This window comes from Phalacrocorax aristotelis, chromosome 14 (assembly GCF_949628215.1).
Source record: "Phalacrocorax aristotelis chromosome 14, bGulAri2.1, whole genome shotgun sequence".
Classification (NCBI taxonomy): Eukaryota; Metazoa; Chordata; class Aves; order Suliformes; family Phalacrocoracidae; genus Phalacrocorax; species Phalacrocorax aristotelis.
In genome coordinates, this window is record NC_134289.1 from 3,347,034 (window position 1) to 3,360,135 (window position 13,102).

The following is a 13,102-nucleotide window of genomic DNA, read 5'->3' on the forward strand; positions in this document are numbered from 1 at the left end:
AGCTTAAACAGCAGAATACAGAGCTATTGGAAAAAGTTGATTGCTGAAGAATATAAAAGGTCAGGGGCATGAAGCCTAAAACATCACCTTAGTTGATGTGCATCAAGTGTGTTCCTCAGCCACCAGCTGAGGAGCCTGATCACCACCTCGTGAGGACAGAGAAGTCTTGTATTACAGACTGCAGGTGCCAACAGTGGATAATTAATTGAACTGCAGAACTGCTTCCAGGACAAATAACTCAGATTGCTGTTGTGGTCATGATTCAGTTTATCTTGTGTTTGAATTCTTACAGTAACAAGTTGTCCTGTTGAAATAGTATAGAAGCAACAGGCAGATGCAGGAACACGTGCTGCCTTGTGGAGCGCAGTGTCATGGAAAAGGGTATCACGAACAACTTACTGGTTTCTGGTGTGAAACTGGAGCTAAGAAGCAAAGTAATTAATGGAGGCAGAAGAGTATCGCATTGCGTGTTACTCCTGTGTAAAGTGTGCATTGCTGTTCGGAATAGAGCCTACTCCAAAAGTGGGTCAACGCTCCCAGATGGATATTCACAATTTTGCAAGCACACAAGGATGGGAAGCGAAGAGCACAGCTAATGTGTAGGTAAAGCTCAGTTTATTCAGAAAAAATACATAGGTGGCTTGACCACTGTGCAGGTAGGAGGTAGAAAATGAGGTATTTCGAGCAAAGACTTTATAATTTGATGGGAAAAGGAGTAATGATATTAATGATAACGAATGACTGTGGTGATGTTAATCTAAATTAGTTCAGATCAGACCTTTTTTTTTTTTTTTTAAATTGGTGAGGGTTATTAACCTTCCCTGTGGTTATCAGGCCATACAGCTCTAGCGTTGGAATATAACCTAGTTTAATCTAGGCATTCTCCATGCTATATACTGACAGCAGCCATCTTGAACTGTTGTATTCCCTCACATCATTACTGTGTGCCCCACATGACTGTAGACATGTTTTCTTTCACCAATAAAATTTTCACCGTTTTTGTTGTTCAGACAGGTCACAGTTAGTGCATTTTGTGCAGTATCTGTTTGCTTTTGCTGAGTTCCTGTTATACAAACAATGCTTCGGAGGTAAAGCTGTGTAGCTGCTCTTGTCCTAGTTCGACACACATTCATTTAGCACCCTGACTGCAGTGTCCACCTTACCATTTATGAATTTTCAGCTTTCCAGTCCTTAAAAGATTTTGAGATTCTTAGACTTATTAATAAGTGATGTGTGAATTTGCTTCTGTCCCTGTCCCAAACCTCATCTTTCTTCTTTTTCTGCTTCTATTAATATTCTAGTAAATCTTCTGGGTCTCTTTACAATATTTCCGCTCACAGAAATAGACTCATCGTTGCATTTGCTGCCATTAGAATAACCTTACTGTGTATCGCCCTTTTTCTCCAGTCACCAAATCTTACTGAAAAATCTCTTCCTTGCCTCGCCTCCTAACTTCTGCTCTTTCTCTCTCTAGCTGTGTTGTGTTTAGATGTGAAGTTTTGTGGAGAATGCCGTATAAAAAGATGTTACATGCAGCTGAGCGCAGGGACCAGTAGGGAAGGACATTGTATCGGCATTTTCTGTTCCTGTGCCAATACTGCTCTCCCTGTGAGGCAGCTGGGGAGGCTTTTGTGTTTCTGCCTCTGCAACCTCTCATGTTTGTGACAGCCAATGCCAACTTCGGTTTCTCCATGTAATGCCGATTCTGGACATCACTGAGTTGATGCACCTGGCTGTCTACAAAATACCACTTCGATGGCTCTTAAAAAAAATGCAAGACACACCATTTCCAGGTTGGCAACTTGGCCTTTTTCTTTTAACAGAAGTAGGTTTGGTGGTGCTCAGTGGTTCCCAGGTGTATGCGTTGTTGCATGAATGACATCTGGCAATATTTTTTTCCCTTACACAGCTGCTAGCCATCTGTTGCGAAGTTGAAAAGTGAACAAGTTTTAAAAGGGAGCTGAAGGCTGAGGCTGCTGAATTCATTTCAGCAGTGCTTCACCCTGAAGCACAGGAATTGTATTTGTGTAATTACAAGTTTTTCTGACAACTGTCCTTTGTAGCTGCCAGATTTGAACTGCTCATGGCAACTTGAAAAATGATTACCTGAAAAATGACTTCAACACTGTCCTGTTGACTGGTAATACTTGCGAACTACTGGGTTGTAATGCCACAGGCTGGCTGCTTTCAGTGGTAGGTCTTGCCGTAAGTCCCAAGCCCTTGCACTCTCTGAAAGCAGAGGAGTCTCAGGGGTTTATGCAAGCCAAGTGTCCCCAAAAAGAATTCATTTAACGGATGTGTTTATGAGAGAAGTATGTTGCAATGTCCCTTTTGCCTGGTTCATATCTTTTACGTGGAAAAGCCCTGCTGTGTTATGTTGAAGAAGCATCTGTCAGGAATTGCCTGTTTCTATTTCCAGGTCACCTGCCTTTAGGGAGCATGTTCTGTCTTGACTGCAGTGAATATTACTCGGGCTTCAGCCAGATTTCTGAGGCAAATGCAAGTGAGAACAATGTCTCTCTCATCTTGTTTTTCTGTTCTGTTCATAGCTGCATATTGCCTATAATCATTCCTGCTTTTTTAACATCAGGAATAGAGGCCACCATTATGGCTCCATACCTAAGTCAAAAGGGTATGGATTAAGGATTTTTTTAAAGCAGTTTAAAATTTGAGGACCTTAAAAGATGTGATGGGAATACTGCTTTGGAGTTATTCTTGCTCTACAAAAAAAAGTATTAGAGTAAATCAAAAAGACTTTTTTTCTAATTGATAATTAAAAGGAACATGCAGACATTTAACCCTGTGTTTTTAAAGGCAAGTCACAGAAGCAAACCAATTAGAAAATAGCTTTGCTTTTCCTCTTAAACTTCTTGTAGAAAACAGGTGGTATCTGATGAAATCTGAAAAAAGATGGTATAGTCAGAGCATGAGATGAACTGCAATTTTGAGAGTTATCCTGAAGTCTGTGGCTATCTAGCAGGCTCAGCCTGGGCAGCGTCTGGCCCACCAGCATCACGCAAGGGGGCAGCAGTAATGTTCACATCTCCTGTGAGCAGCCTGCCGCATGCTGTGTCTCAAAAGCTTGGTGGTGCCCACATCGCTCCACAGTGACACCCTACCAAGGCAGGTCTGTATCAGCAATGTGGACGGGACGGTTCTGAAGGAGCGGTGTCAGTACTCGCTTTCTTTCAGTCAGCTCACTGATAGCCTGCATGACGATGTTAAAAACCACCATTTAATAAGCAGAGTAACCTAGTGTTTCCCAAACACAGGTGAGTTTTCTCTGATGTTGAATCTGATCACACCATAGCTGGTTTGACCGAGACATGTACTGCAAATATGTACTGTGAAAGTACAAAACCAAAACACACAAAGCTCAGATACTGCAGGAGTCACACAGCTGTTCCTCCTACGTACTACTTTTTGCTGCTTTTACCACTTAGTCCTTTTTCTGCCACTGGGAGAACAGATCATGTGTGGATACTAAGAAGTGTTAAGTACATCGAGCTGGGTGTTGCACACTGGAAGCAAGCTGGGGGCACATTAATGAACTACGTAAGGGTGAGCTGGGAAGGCATTAAGGAGAAGTAGGAAGGAGAATGAGAAGCAGGAATCCCTTGCAGGCGGGTATCTAACTTTTCAACGTCTTCTACTGCAGAGAAAGGGAAGAAAGGAATAAGGCTGAAGATTAAAATGGCAGATTCCAGAGAAGAGAGAGGAAGAGGTAAATGCTGGGGAATTAAAATGGTGAGAAAGCAGGAGGAACTACTATGAAAAGAGGCAGCGAGACATCTTTCAAAGGAAACTGGATGCAGGAGTGTTGCAGGTAAGTTCAGTGGTGTGGGGGTTCCTGTGGTGTGTCTGGCTGGGCTAGAGGAAGGAAGAAATGCCCTTGGCTGTACCAGAGTACATTCTTTCCAGGATGAATCACAGATCGAGTTCACAAACATGAAAGATATGCTCTGACACATGGGTTTTATTGACTGAGAGTTAGTGAGGGTAGGAAACGTGTTGGCACGTGCCACAATGGCCTGAAAGAATCCCCTCCCAACCTCCTAAAGTAAAATTAACCTGAGGCAACAAAGCATGTCTCAACGGTATGAAAAAGCCTTCTTTTTTACTTATTGCTCAGGTGTCGTGACTCCAGATTTTTACCATTGCTCAAAAGGTCTTTCACCTGCAGTGAATCCTAATGGTGGCAGCCAATGACACATTCCTGTTCCCCCTTCAGGTATCTGTACCGACAGCTTTGCAGTCTTGGCATTTGAACTCTGACCACGTAGGCAGAAATGGCTGTCAGCCTGAATCAGCAGCAGATCAAACATCCTTCCATCGGTCTCTTTTACTAAGCTTTCCTTGCCCAGACTGTCTCTTTGTTGCTCTCTCTCCACAGAAGTGATATCATTTCATCAATAAAATGAGACCGGCTCTCCAGGCAAGCCACAAACTTTTGGCCCAGGGTAAGAGGCATTGTGCCTTTCAGGATTTTCCTCTGTCAGAAGTGCAGTCCTTTCTTGCAGCAGTTCCTCTCACCTTTTCTTTATCTGGGTTCTTCTAATGTGCTTATATGTAGGTTTTGCTCTTCCACTCTCTACCACCAGATAGCTCTGTTCTCTCTTCTCTCTGCGATGGAAGTAATGCTGTCTTACTGGTGGGGAAAATGGTGCCTCTAGGGATATTTTCAGTCGCTCAGATATCGCAATGAAGTAGGAGACCACTTAACATTTGCAAAGAAATTAGGATGTTTTATATGAAACTGGAAGATTGAATGGGAAGGGAAGTAGAAAGGGAGAACATACAGGCAGTAGCTTTTTTCTGGTTTTTGATAGTTTTTCCAATCATAAATGAACCACTGTCCCTTTATTTTTTCCTGGAAAAAATGTGCATTTGATATCCATCCAAGATAGATAAATTTGAGGAAAATGGGACATAGGTGCCAGGGGTTCACTGTTCTGTTGTTTGCTGGGCAACACCAGCAGCTGGTCACAGTAAGTTTTATGCTTTGGAACTATGAATTTTATTGTACATTTACTGGAAGTCATGGGATCTCAAAGGTCATCCACTGTACATGGAATTGTCTGAGGATGATCAATTTAGAAATGCCTTTGCAGGTCTATGTATCTCAGTGCAAGACTGCTGTTCAGTCTTGTGCTAGCCTCACTGGTACGCAGGCTTTGCTTTCAGTAACTCTGGAAGCTTTTGTATCGAGCTTTTGCAGTTCTGGTAGAATTGCAGACTCGATGAAGTCATGCCTAAGCTGGCTGGGAAGTTTGCTGCTTAACCCACTCACAAATCAGCCGGTGAGCAATAGCCTGTTTGGGGGGGAACCAGGGTAATAAAATACCATCAGCTTGCTTTGAAAATCTGGGCTCTCTCTTGAGACCCTCTATGATTTCCTCCAGGCGAAACCATCGGGCTTCCTCTAGTTCCAGGCTGTTCATACTGATCTGGAAAGAATTGAGAGAGTACAAATTTCTTAAATCAGATTTAAATGTGGGCAGCGGTACCTGGCTTGTACTTGCATCCACAAAGATCCTACACTAGAATGCCCAGAGTGCTTTATCCATGCCTGAATTAAGTGCTGATGCCAGTAAAGGACAGGACATCACTATCCACTGGTACTTTGTTGTCTGGGTTTCTTTGGGGAAGCCACAAATCAGGGTAGCCCTATTCCATCATGGAATCATGGCCGGCAAAGTACCAGTGGCTGAGCACAGTAATTAACATGGCAGAATCTGCATATTCTATGGCAAATACATATTAATACTAGAGAGTACCTCCTCTGCAAAGGTCAGAGGAGAAAATAGAGCAGTGCTGGGCTCTGGGCTTGTGTATATACAGTGACCTGTGCAAAATCTGGCACTTTGCAACAGAATATATGATTATTTTGAAATTTGTTCTTCACTTGTAGAGAAAGCTGATGGAAAACTGCATCTAGAGGGGATCTGATGCTCTTCAAACTGAAGTCTGTCAACTAAAAGAGATTTTGCTACATAAGGTGGGCAGTGAAATGCCTTAGGGGAACCCAAGTCTTCTCACCTCAGCCTGCTGTGCTCTCACCAATGCGTGACAAGCTATCATTAAGCAGCTGCTGGGGAAGGGCCAATGCTGAGAAGCTGAGTACCAGAGTGAGTCCACCTCCAGGCCCACCTCTTCTGCCACCTCTCGCCGGACTGCCTCCTCCACACTTTCACCTAGAAGCAACCAAAGTTAGGTAAGGACGGCCTGGCCTCAGGGCAGCAAACCGTGGCAAAGAAAACACAGGCACACTCATTTCTGAGGTGTTCCAGCCCTGACTGCTCATGCACATGCAGGAGCTCTGACTGGAAACACTTGTCAGCAGGATGCTCAATTAAATTCATCAGGATTTCTCACCTCCCTTAAACAGAGGCAGCAGAGACATTTTTGGCTTTGTCTATATACAGCTGGTGGACAGAACAATGCTGCCTGTCTTCATCATTTCCCTTTTTAAGCCATTTTCCCTCCTGTAACAAGAGGTCTGTAGTTTTTCTTCTGAGCCTGACCGCACTAGACACAAAATGGACTAAAAATGTATTCAGGGTTCTAACTCGAGTCTTATATTTACCGTGAGGGACCAGAGCAACTGATACACACCATAATTCCCATTCTCTTCGGATATATACAGCTATTTTGAATTCTGTCTGAATGGGAATACCGATCTATTTAGATCCAATATGTTTTTCCCTGGTATCACCTATGTGTCCAACCTCCTCTGTGAATAGGCATTTCATTGATGTCCCCCCATTCTGCCCTCGCACCCTGCAGGTTCTGCCCTTGCACCCTGCACTTTGCTGGATCAGAGACCACCTTACCCACATCACAGAAGCCTGACAGAGCGGTGTACATCCCCTGAGGAAATGAGGGCTGTCGTGCGAGGAGGCACCGGCTCCCATCAGACACCAGGGTGATAACCACTGGAGACATCTAGCAAATGCATGAAAAAGCAAAGCAAGAAGTTCAGACCGAACAAGTAAGTGCCAAATTGTTGCTTTTCCTCGCCAGTTGAGGGTCAGTGGATAAACACCAAAGAAAAACTACCCATCTACATGTAAAGCACTCCTGCTGCCTTTTACAGGTTCCCCTCCACGTGACCCAGCAGCATTGGCTTGCTGCCACAGACACCCTGTGCTGCTTACCTTTGCTCTTCAGGGGCTCACCTGTGGATAGTAAGTTATTCCGCTGGCATGGCAGACACGCTTGCTGCCAGCTACATTCTTCTGAGTCGGCTGCCCAGTTTTGCTACAGTACTGGTGGGAATCGTGCCACTGGAGAAGGGACTGGGCCTGCAAACAGCAAGAGAGAAACAGACATCACATTTATACCTGGGGCAAAGAGATTCAGAGCAGTCTCCCTGAATGATACTTTGCTGTCTTCTCCCCAACATGCAGATAAACTCTGCTTATGTTTGGAAGCCTCAGAAAGGTAAATTAAGTACAGGCACTGCTTTGAAAAATGGCAGATTCTGCAATCATTTTTTCATGTGTCTTGCTTTAGCATCCAAATCTGAGCATGTTCAGGGGAGGTGGGGAAGAGTTGTTCTTTACTGGGATATAATGGGTGTAGTAATGGGAAACAAGCTATTCTAAGGAGTCTCCAACCCTGAATACCTTCTTGAAAAATAGCCCAAGCACCACAAACATTACATGCAGGAAAAGAAACACGAGCTATTTCTACTTTTGGGTCAGTACAGCTGATTTTCACACACAGGCCTTTTCTTAGGGCTTCCAAACATACAACATCTGCAGAGTAACAGCTTATAAGTGAGTAGTTTTAAAAGAGCAGCTCTGATAGATAATCTGTAAGTTCATTCATGAAATTCAGTTTGCCTAGAAGGTTACAGAAAACTAGTGCCCGATAGTTATTAAGGTGAGGACAAATGGGATTGCTGTGATGACTGAGAAGGTAGTATGTTTCACACTGGACAATGCAGCAGGTTGATGCTAAATGGCTAATCACTGCGGTCATTTTTAAGCCACTTGTCTGTTTCTCTTCCTGCTGCAGCTTGCTTTTGGGATTGCAAATTTGGGAAGGCTGCTGTGATTTATAGTACGTTTGTACCTAGGTCACTGAAAGTGTACAGTAGGTACTTCCACAATACGTATTAAATCATGAGACAATATAGGAGACAAGGAGAAGGGCTGACGTTAGAAATAGCAACTTCTTAAAGTAAAAAATCCTGTACAATACCGAAGCCAACAAAGAAGAATCTTTCTCATCCAGTACGAAGAGAGCCTTTCGTAAGTCAGTAAATGATCCCTTGAGTTCAGACTCAATGATGGATTTCTCCAAGGCCCCTGTTTAAAGTAACAACAACAACAAAAAAATCTTTGATCTCATAAATTGCACTTATTATCCCAACTTTACGCCCTTCATTGTTCCGGTACACAATTTCTGGAAGTTCCCATGGAAGTGACATCACCTCAGTGGTAATATTCCCAAATGTTAAGTGACCTGCCAACAGCCCACCTTTACGGACACACGCAGAACAGCAGTGCAGTTCTGTGGCTCTGACCCACCACGCTCATAACAGCTCCTACAGAGACTCAACTGAGCTCTCTTTGGCAGTAAATGTTCACTCAGGAAGCACTAGGGATGCTGCCTAGGCAGCTTCTTCATTTCAGTGCATCAAATGTGATGCTGACACAGATGGAAGGAGGAATCATCCCAACCTAAATCCAAGGCAAAGTGTGGTACGTGCTCGTCTGAACAACTGATCAGCACCGACTTCTCTATCCACTGTTCAGTCTCTCTGAATTTCTCCAGGATCCTTTTCATCTCTAAACAGCAGGGGAAAGGGGAAGAAAAAGCTGTGATGAAATCAAATTCATACAACCATGATGCCCTCTCTAGATCTTCAAGGCACGCAAAATCTTGGCACAAGTCAGGGTGCTTATGTGAGAGGGGACCAGACAAGTGGTCCCACCCAGATGGAGACCAAAGGTCTGGCTTTCCCCCTAGCTGTTGGAAGTTTTGACCATGTCAAGCTAAAGATGCAAATGCTGTAATGCTTGGGGAGCAGCTGTCCATTCTGTTTCTGTCCTACACCAGCCAATACCTTTCTCTCTAAGAAAACTTCTCCTGCGTTACGCCAAATAACCTTTATCAGTTAGACCTTGCTTGTTTTCCTGCCAGCCCTTTCTCTTCAAAAGGCATAGTCCCAAATGTTTAAAACTGATCCTCTCAAAACAGATCAGGTATGCGTTGATACCGTATGTGTGTGAAGAACATGAGTTTGTGTCTGCATGCCAAGGTTTTAACTCTAAATAGTCTTTGGTTGTTAACAAATAGCGTGCTGCATATAGCAGGATGTTCTGCACAGATTGATGGATTTTTCAGCCCCTGTGTAAGGGGTTGCTTATTGCAAATATCTCAGTATCATTTCTGCTGTGTGATCCAGGAAGTGGTTCTTTCTGGACACCTGCTTACCTGCTGCACTGAGCTGTGGTACCAAATATTTCTTCCCCACTTTCTGCAGGAAGGGGGAGAGATTGTGAAAGAGATAGAAAGTTCCTGACGTCTGGGCTTGTCTACAAAGGCTATCATCTTCCTTTAGTTCATTTAAGTATCTGCAGTGAGAAAAGATTTGGGAAATGAATTCAAGATCATGTTGAGATTACCTGTGTTACGCTTATTTGGATGTGGTTATTTTGCACAGAGCAGGGGGCTGGAGAGATAGTACAGTTTTTTGTATTCCACATGCTTCTAGAGTTTTTGACAGCTGAGTCTGCTCTTTGGAGGAGTGTAACCTCTAGCAAAGGTGCCATGTGGCAGAAAACACTGCAATTCTTACTACCACACAAGTAGCCTGAAGTCTTGGACATCTGAGATGATCAGTAACACAGTCTCTTAATCCAAGAGGTCTACTTTATAGGCATGCTCATTTGTGTACAGGAAACCTTGATCTTCCCTTTTATTCCCCCAACTGGATGGCTCCAAGTCCCATTCGGCAAGGCTACTGAGCACTTCAGCTGTAGAATACACTTCCCATCGGGTTGCATGCATCGCTGCAGGGTACGTTCTACCTGTCACGCTGACGTGAGGAGTAAAGACCAAGCTGAAGTCATAGGGCCCAGCTGGCCAGGGCCTGAGTTAGTAAAGGCAGTCATTGAAAAAAGGGTGTCAGGATGTGCTTCGTTCAGTCTGTTTGCAGTAGTATGTAAGGAGAGGTGAGCAGCATCACTGCAAGTCTGCCTTGTATTTTAAGAGACCTTTAGGACAGCAAGCACAGGCATTCATTAACAGAGCTTCAGCCTGAGAGAACCAGTTCTTATCAGTGGTGCAGGGAGTGGAGAAATTTGGACTGTTATCAGTTACAGAGCTTACATAGCATTACGATATTATTGCTGAACTGTTAGAAGATTAACCCCCAGGTTAGATTTAGGTAGGGCCTCTAGCGGCAGCGGACACAAGAGTGCCAAATGCGGGTCTTCTCGTTGTACAAAAGAATCAGATGAGAGCTTACCTCATTTTTCTAATGTAGGTAGAGTGTAACCTGCAGAAGAGAGAGGAAGCTCTTCTGTACACTGCTTGATAAATTGCAGCCATAACCAACACCTACAGGGAGCTGTCTCTGCCTAAAAAGAGAAGCATAGAATACAATGCACCAGCCCTACAAAGTTAAGTTTGATTTAAAAGATGCAATAACCCACTGCTACCAGAAATCTCCCTCTTGCAGACTCTGCAGAATACTGGCATCTGCTTTCTAAAATTATCACTTTGGTCTTAGTCTCCAGTCACACATCAAACCCAGTTTCAGGCCATTTTTAAGACATTTTAAAGATGCCTCAGTTTGTTTCCATCTGCGAGCATGCACAGAAGGTCTTACAGAAATTGCCATAAGCCTAGGTTCAATGTTGCTGCCCTGAACTCCTGTATCCCTGGGGAAAAGAGCAGTGAAGGTGGCTGCTCTCTTGTTTGTTTCCTACACAGTTGTAATGGCCTTGATCCAGCTGAACATCCTATTGCAGCACACAGTAGGTCTGTGGGAAAGGCACTGATGCCAGAAGAGAATGAAAGACAAAATATCAGCTGCGGAAGAGAATTCCCCGAGTTAGTTGAGAGACAGCAGTTGCAGCTGAATTGGATCATCTCCAACTATGAATGTTTTTTGTGCCAAAGGATCCTACCACACTTTCAGCTCAGGCACTCACAGACTGCAGTTTGAACTCAGCTTCAGGATGTCAGAAAATAGCCAGAAATGCTACCCTCTCTGGCATTCATCCGAAACAGAAATTAACTATGATTCATCATCATAACAATTATTTTGAATATTTCACTTTTCAACCATAGAACTTGAAGCCCTGGAAGCAGGAATTTATGTTTGCTTTGATTTACAGACACACAAGCAGTGCCAAGGAGTCTGTGAGTCCTTCCTGTCGTTAAAGGTCAGCGATGGCTCCTGAGCCTGAGTGGTGCCTGAGTAGAGGCAGTTTCAAGGAGGCAGTTTCTGTAGCCAGCGATGTGGAGGCTTTGCCTTGCAGCTTCTGACACCTCTGCCCCAGATCCCTCTTTCCCACTATCTCAGCCAAGGGTGGTCTTCACCAGGATAATCCCTGGGGAGACAGGGGAGCCAAGCCTGCCGTGGAAGCCGCTGGGGAGAGCATCGGCGTCCCTGCCTGGGGCTTCAGCCGTAGCAGTGGGAACCTGGCAGGCTGCCGACAGGCTCGGGCAGGCATGTGCACGGATGGCGGCTGCCACAGAGACCGTGTCTGAAACAATCTTGTGGTGCGACGATTACGTCTCACTCGCTTCTCCACCCCCACGTCTCGTGTAGCCTGACGTGTGAAAATCTGCAGCACAGCAACCAGCATTAAACCGAGGAGTTTACAAAGAGCTCTGCACTTTGCTCTGGAATGAGCAGTGGGATGTGACCGGCTGGGGACAAGAGGAATATCTTGTACCTGGAACGATGAAATGCAGTGTCTGCAGGCGTTTAACCCCTTCCTTCCTAGGAACCACAATGCCAGATTTTGGTTAGGATCACTGCAAACTCAGAGACAGTAAAAACTTGATCTCGGGAGGCCAGCCCAAATTCCCCCGCCTTGGCGGTAAATCTCACCTACGCTGTCCAGCCGGCGGGAGGTGGATCTAGGCCTGCATTCCCCACACGTTCGTTTTCCCCACTTAGTGCGCTCTGCGCAGAAGGAGCACTGTCTCCAGCAGCAGGGATCAGCTACGAGAGTCCCACCTTGGCCTCAGCTAGAAGCGCTGCTCCGACAGCAAACCGCAGAGCAGCTGTCCTGCTGGGTCTGAGTCGCTCTTCCCCCACGGTGAGCGCTGGGAAATGTAGTTCTGCACAGGCTGCTCTCAAGCCCGTGGCAAAGCTAGATGGCTGACTCTGCTCCCGATTTTGACTGGCTCCTGGAGTTAGTGAGGCTGCCTAAGAGTAAACTCTTTTTTTCTTCTCTCCACACCTGCTTCATTCTGTCAGAAATCCACATGCTGTATTTTGCCAAGCAGAAGTTATTAAGAGAACAGTGCTACTGCAGTAATTTAAGCTGTTCTTAGCAGAGGAGTTTGCTCCTGTTAGATTCTGTTTCTTCTTTTTATTTGCCTCCAAGCTTCTCTGTTTTTTATATCAGTAACATAAGAGCATTGTTTAAAGTTAAGGACTGTATGTCCTCAAACAGGAAAATATGCCAAGAGCTGTATATATATCTAAAGGACGGAGCTGTTTAGTGTTCAAGCACCCAAAACGGCAGTTGAATTTGCAAGTGAATAGCCCTGACTTGACAAAGCGGGCTTTCTAGACAGATGTCAGAATAATGACAAGTATTTTTCATGCCTTTATAACTGAAGAAACAGATTCCTCTCAAGTACTGAAAACATTCTGGGCTGAAACCTATCTGCCTATATTTAGCACAAAGAGAATTTTATAAACATAAGAAAGTAAATATTTTCAGGACAGACTTTTGCTTTTTGATCATGAATTGAGATATTCTTAATTGAGAATTCACATCACATAATTTGAGAGCATAGCTTGTAAAAATAATAAATAGAATATGCAGGGAAATACTATTCTTGTTACTAGTGTTACTTACAAGTTTAGGTTTAATTATGCTTGACTGCTATTTGTGTGCTT

General features: G+C 44.3%; 1 protein-coding gene across 4 annotated transcripts; it reads right to left on the bottom strand.

Moving 5' to 3' along the window:
• Positions 1-3,956: 3,956 nt before the first annotated feature.
• On the bottom strand, positions 3,957-12,287 carry NUDT13 (nudix hydrolase 13). Of its 4 annotated transcripts, none has more exons than XM_075109408.1 (10): positions 12,080-12,287; positions 10,484-10,595; positions 9,448-9,587; positions 8,691-8,798; positions 8,209-8,315; positions 7,179-7,304; positions 6,834-6,945; positions 6,040-6,194; positions 5,345-5,447; positions 3,957-4,623 (listed from the first exon to the last, which is right to left on the bottom strand). In XM_075109408.1, exons 2-10 carry the CDS (start codon positions 10,564-10,566, stop codon positions 4,592-4,594), a joined length of 966 nt encoding a protein of 321 aa, XP_074965509.1. In that variant the 5' UTR covers positions 10,567-10,595; positions 12,080-12,287; the 3' UTR covers positions 3,957-4,591. The 4 variants fall into 4 exon arrangements, with proteins under 4 accessions (XP_074965509.1, XP_074965510.1, XP_074965506.1 ...); XM_075109405.1 differs by lacking the exon at positions 3,957-4,623 and adding an exon at positions 11,922-11,968 and having other exon boundaries at positions 5,166-5,447; positions 12,080-12,168; XM_075109409.1 differs by lacking the exon at positions 3,957-4,623 and having other exon boundaries at positions 4,719-5,447.
• Between the last annotated feature and the right edge of the window lie 815 nt (positions 12,288-13,102).

Excerpts from the sequence above, each read along its gene's own strand:
- NUDT13 (XM_075109409.1), bottom strand. The coding sequence starts at position 10,566 with ATGGCTGCAATTTATCAAGCAGTGTACAGAAGAGCTTCCTCTCTCTTC. Across the intron at positions 9,588-10,483 it reads ACCTACATTAGAAAAATGAG|ATACTTAAATGAACTAAAGG; the intron begins GTAAGCTCTCAT and ends TTCTCACTGCAG. Across the intron at positions 7,305-8,208 it reads ATTCTTCTTTGTTGGCTTCG|GCCCAGTCCCTTCTCCAGTG; the intron begins GTATTGTACAGG and ends TGCTGTTTGCAG.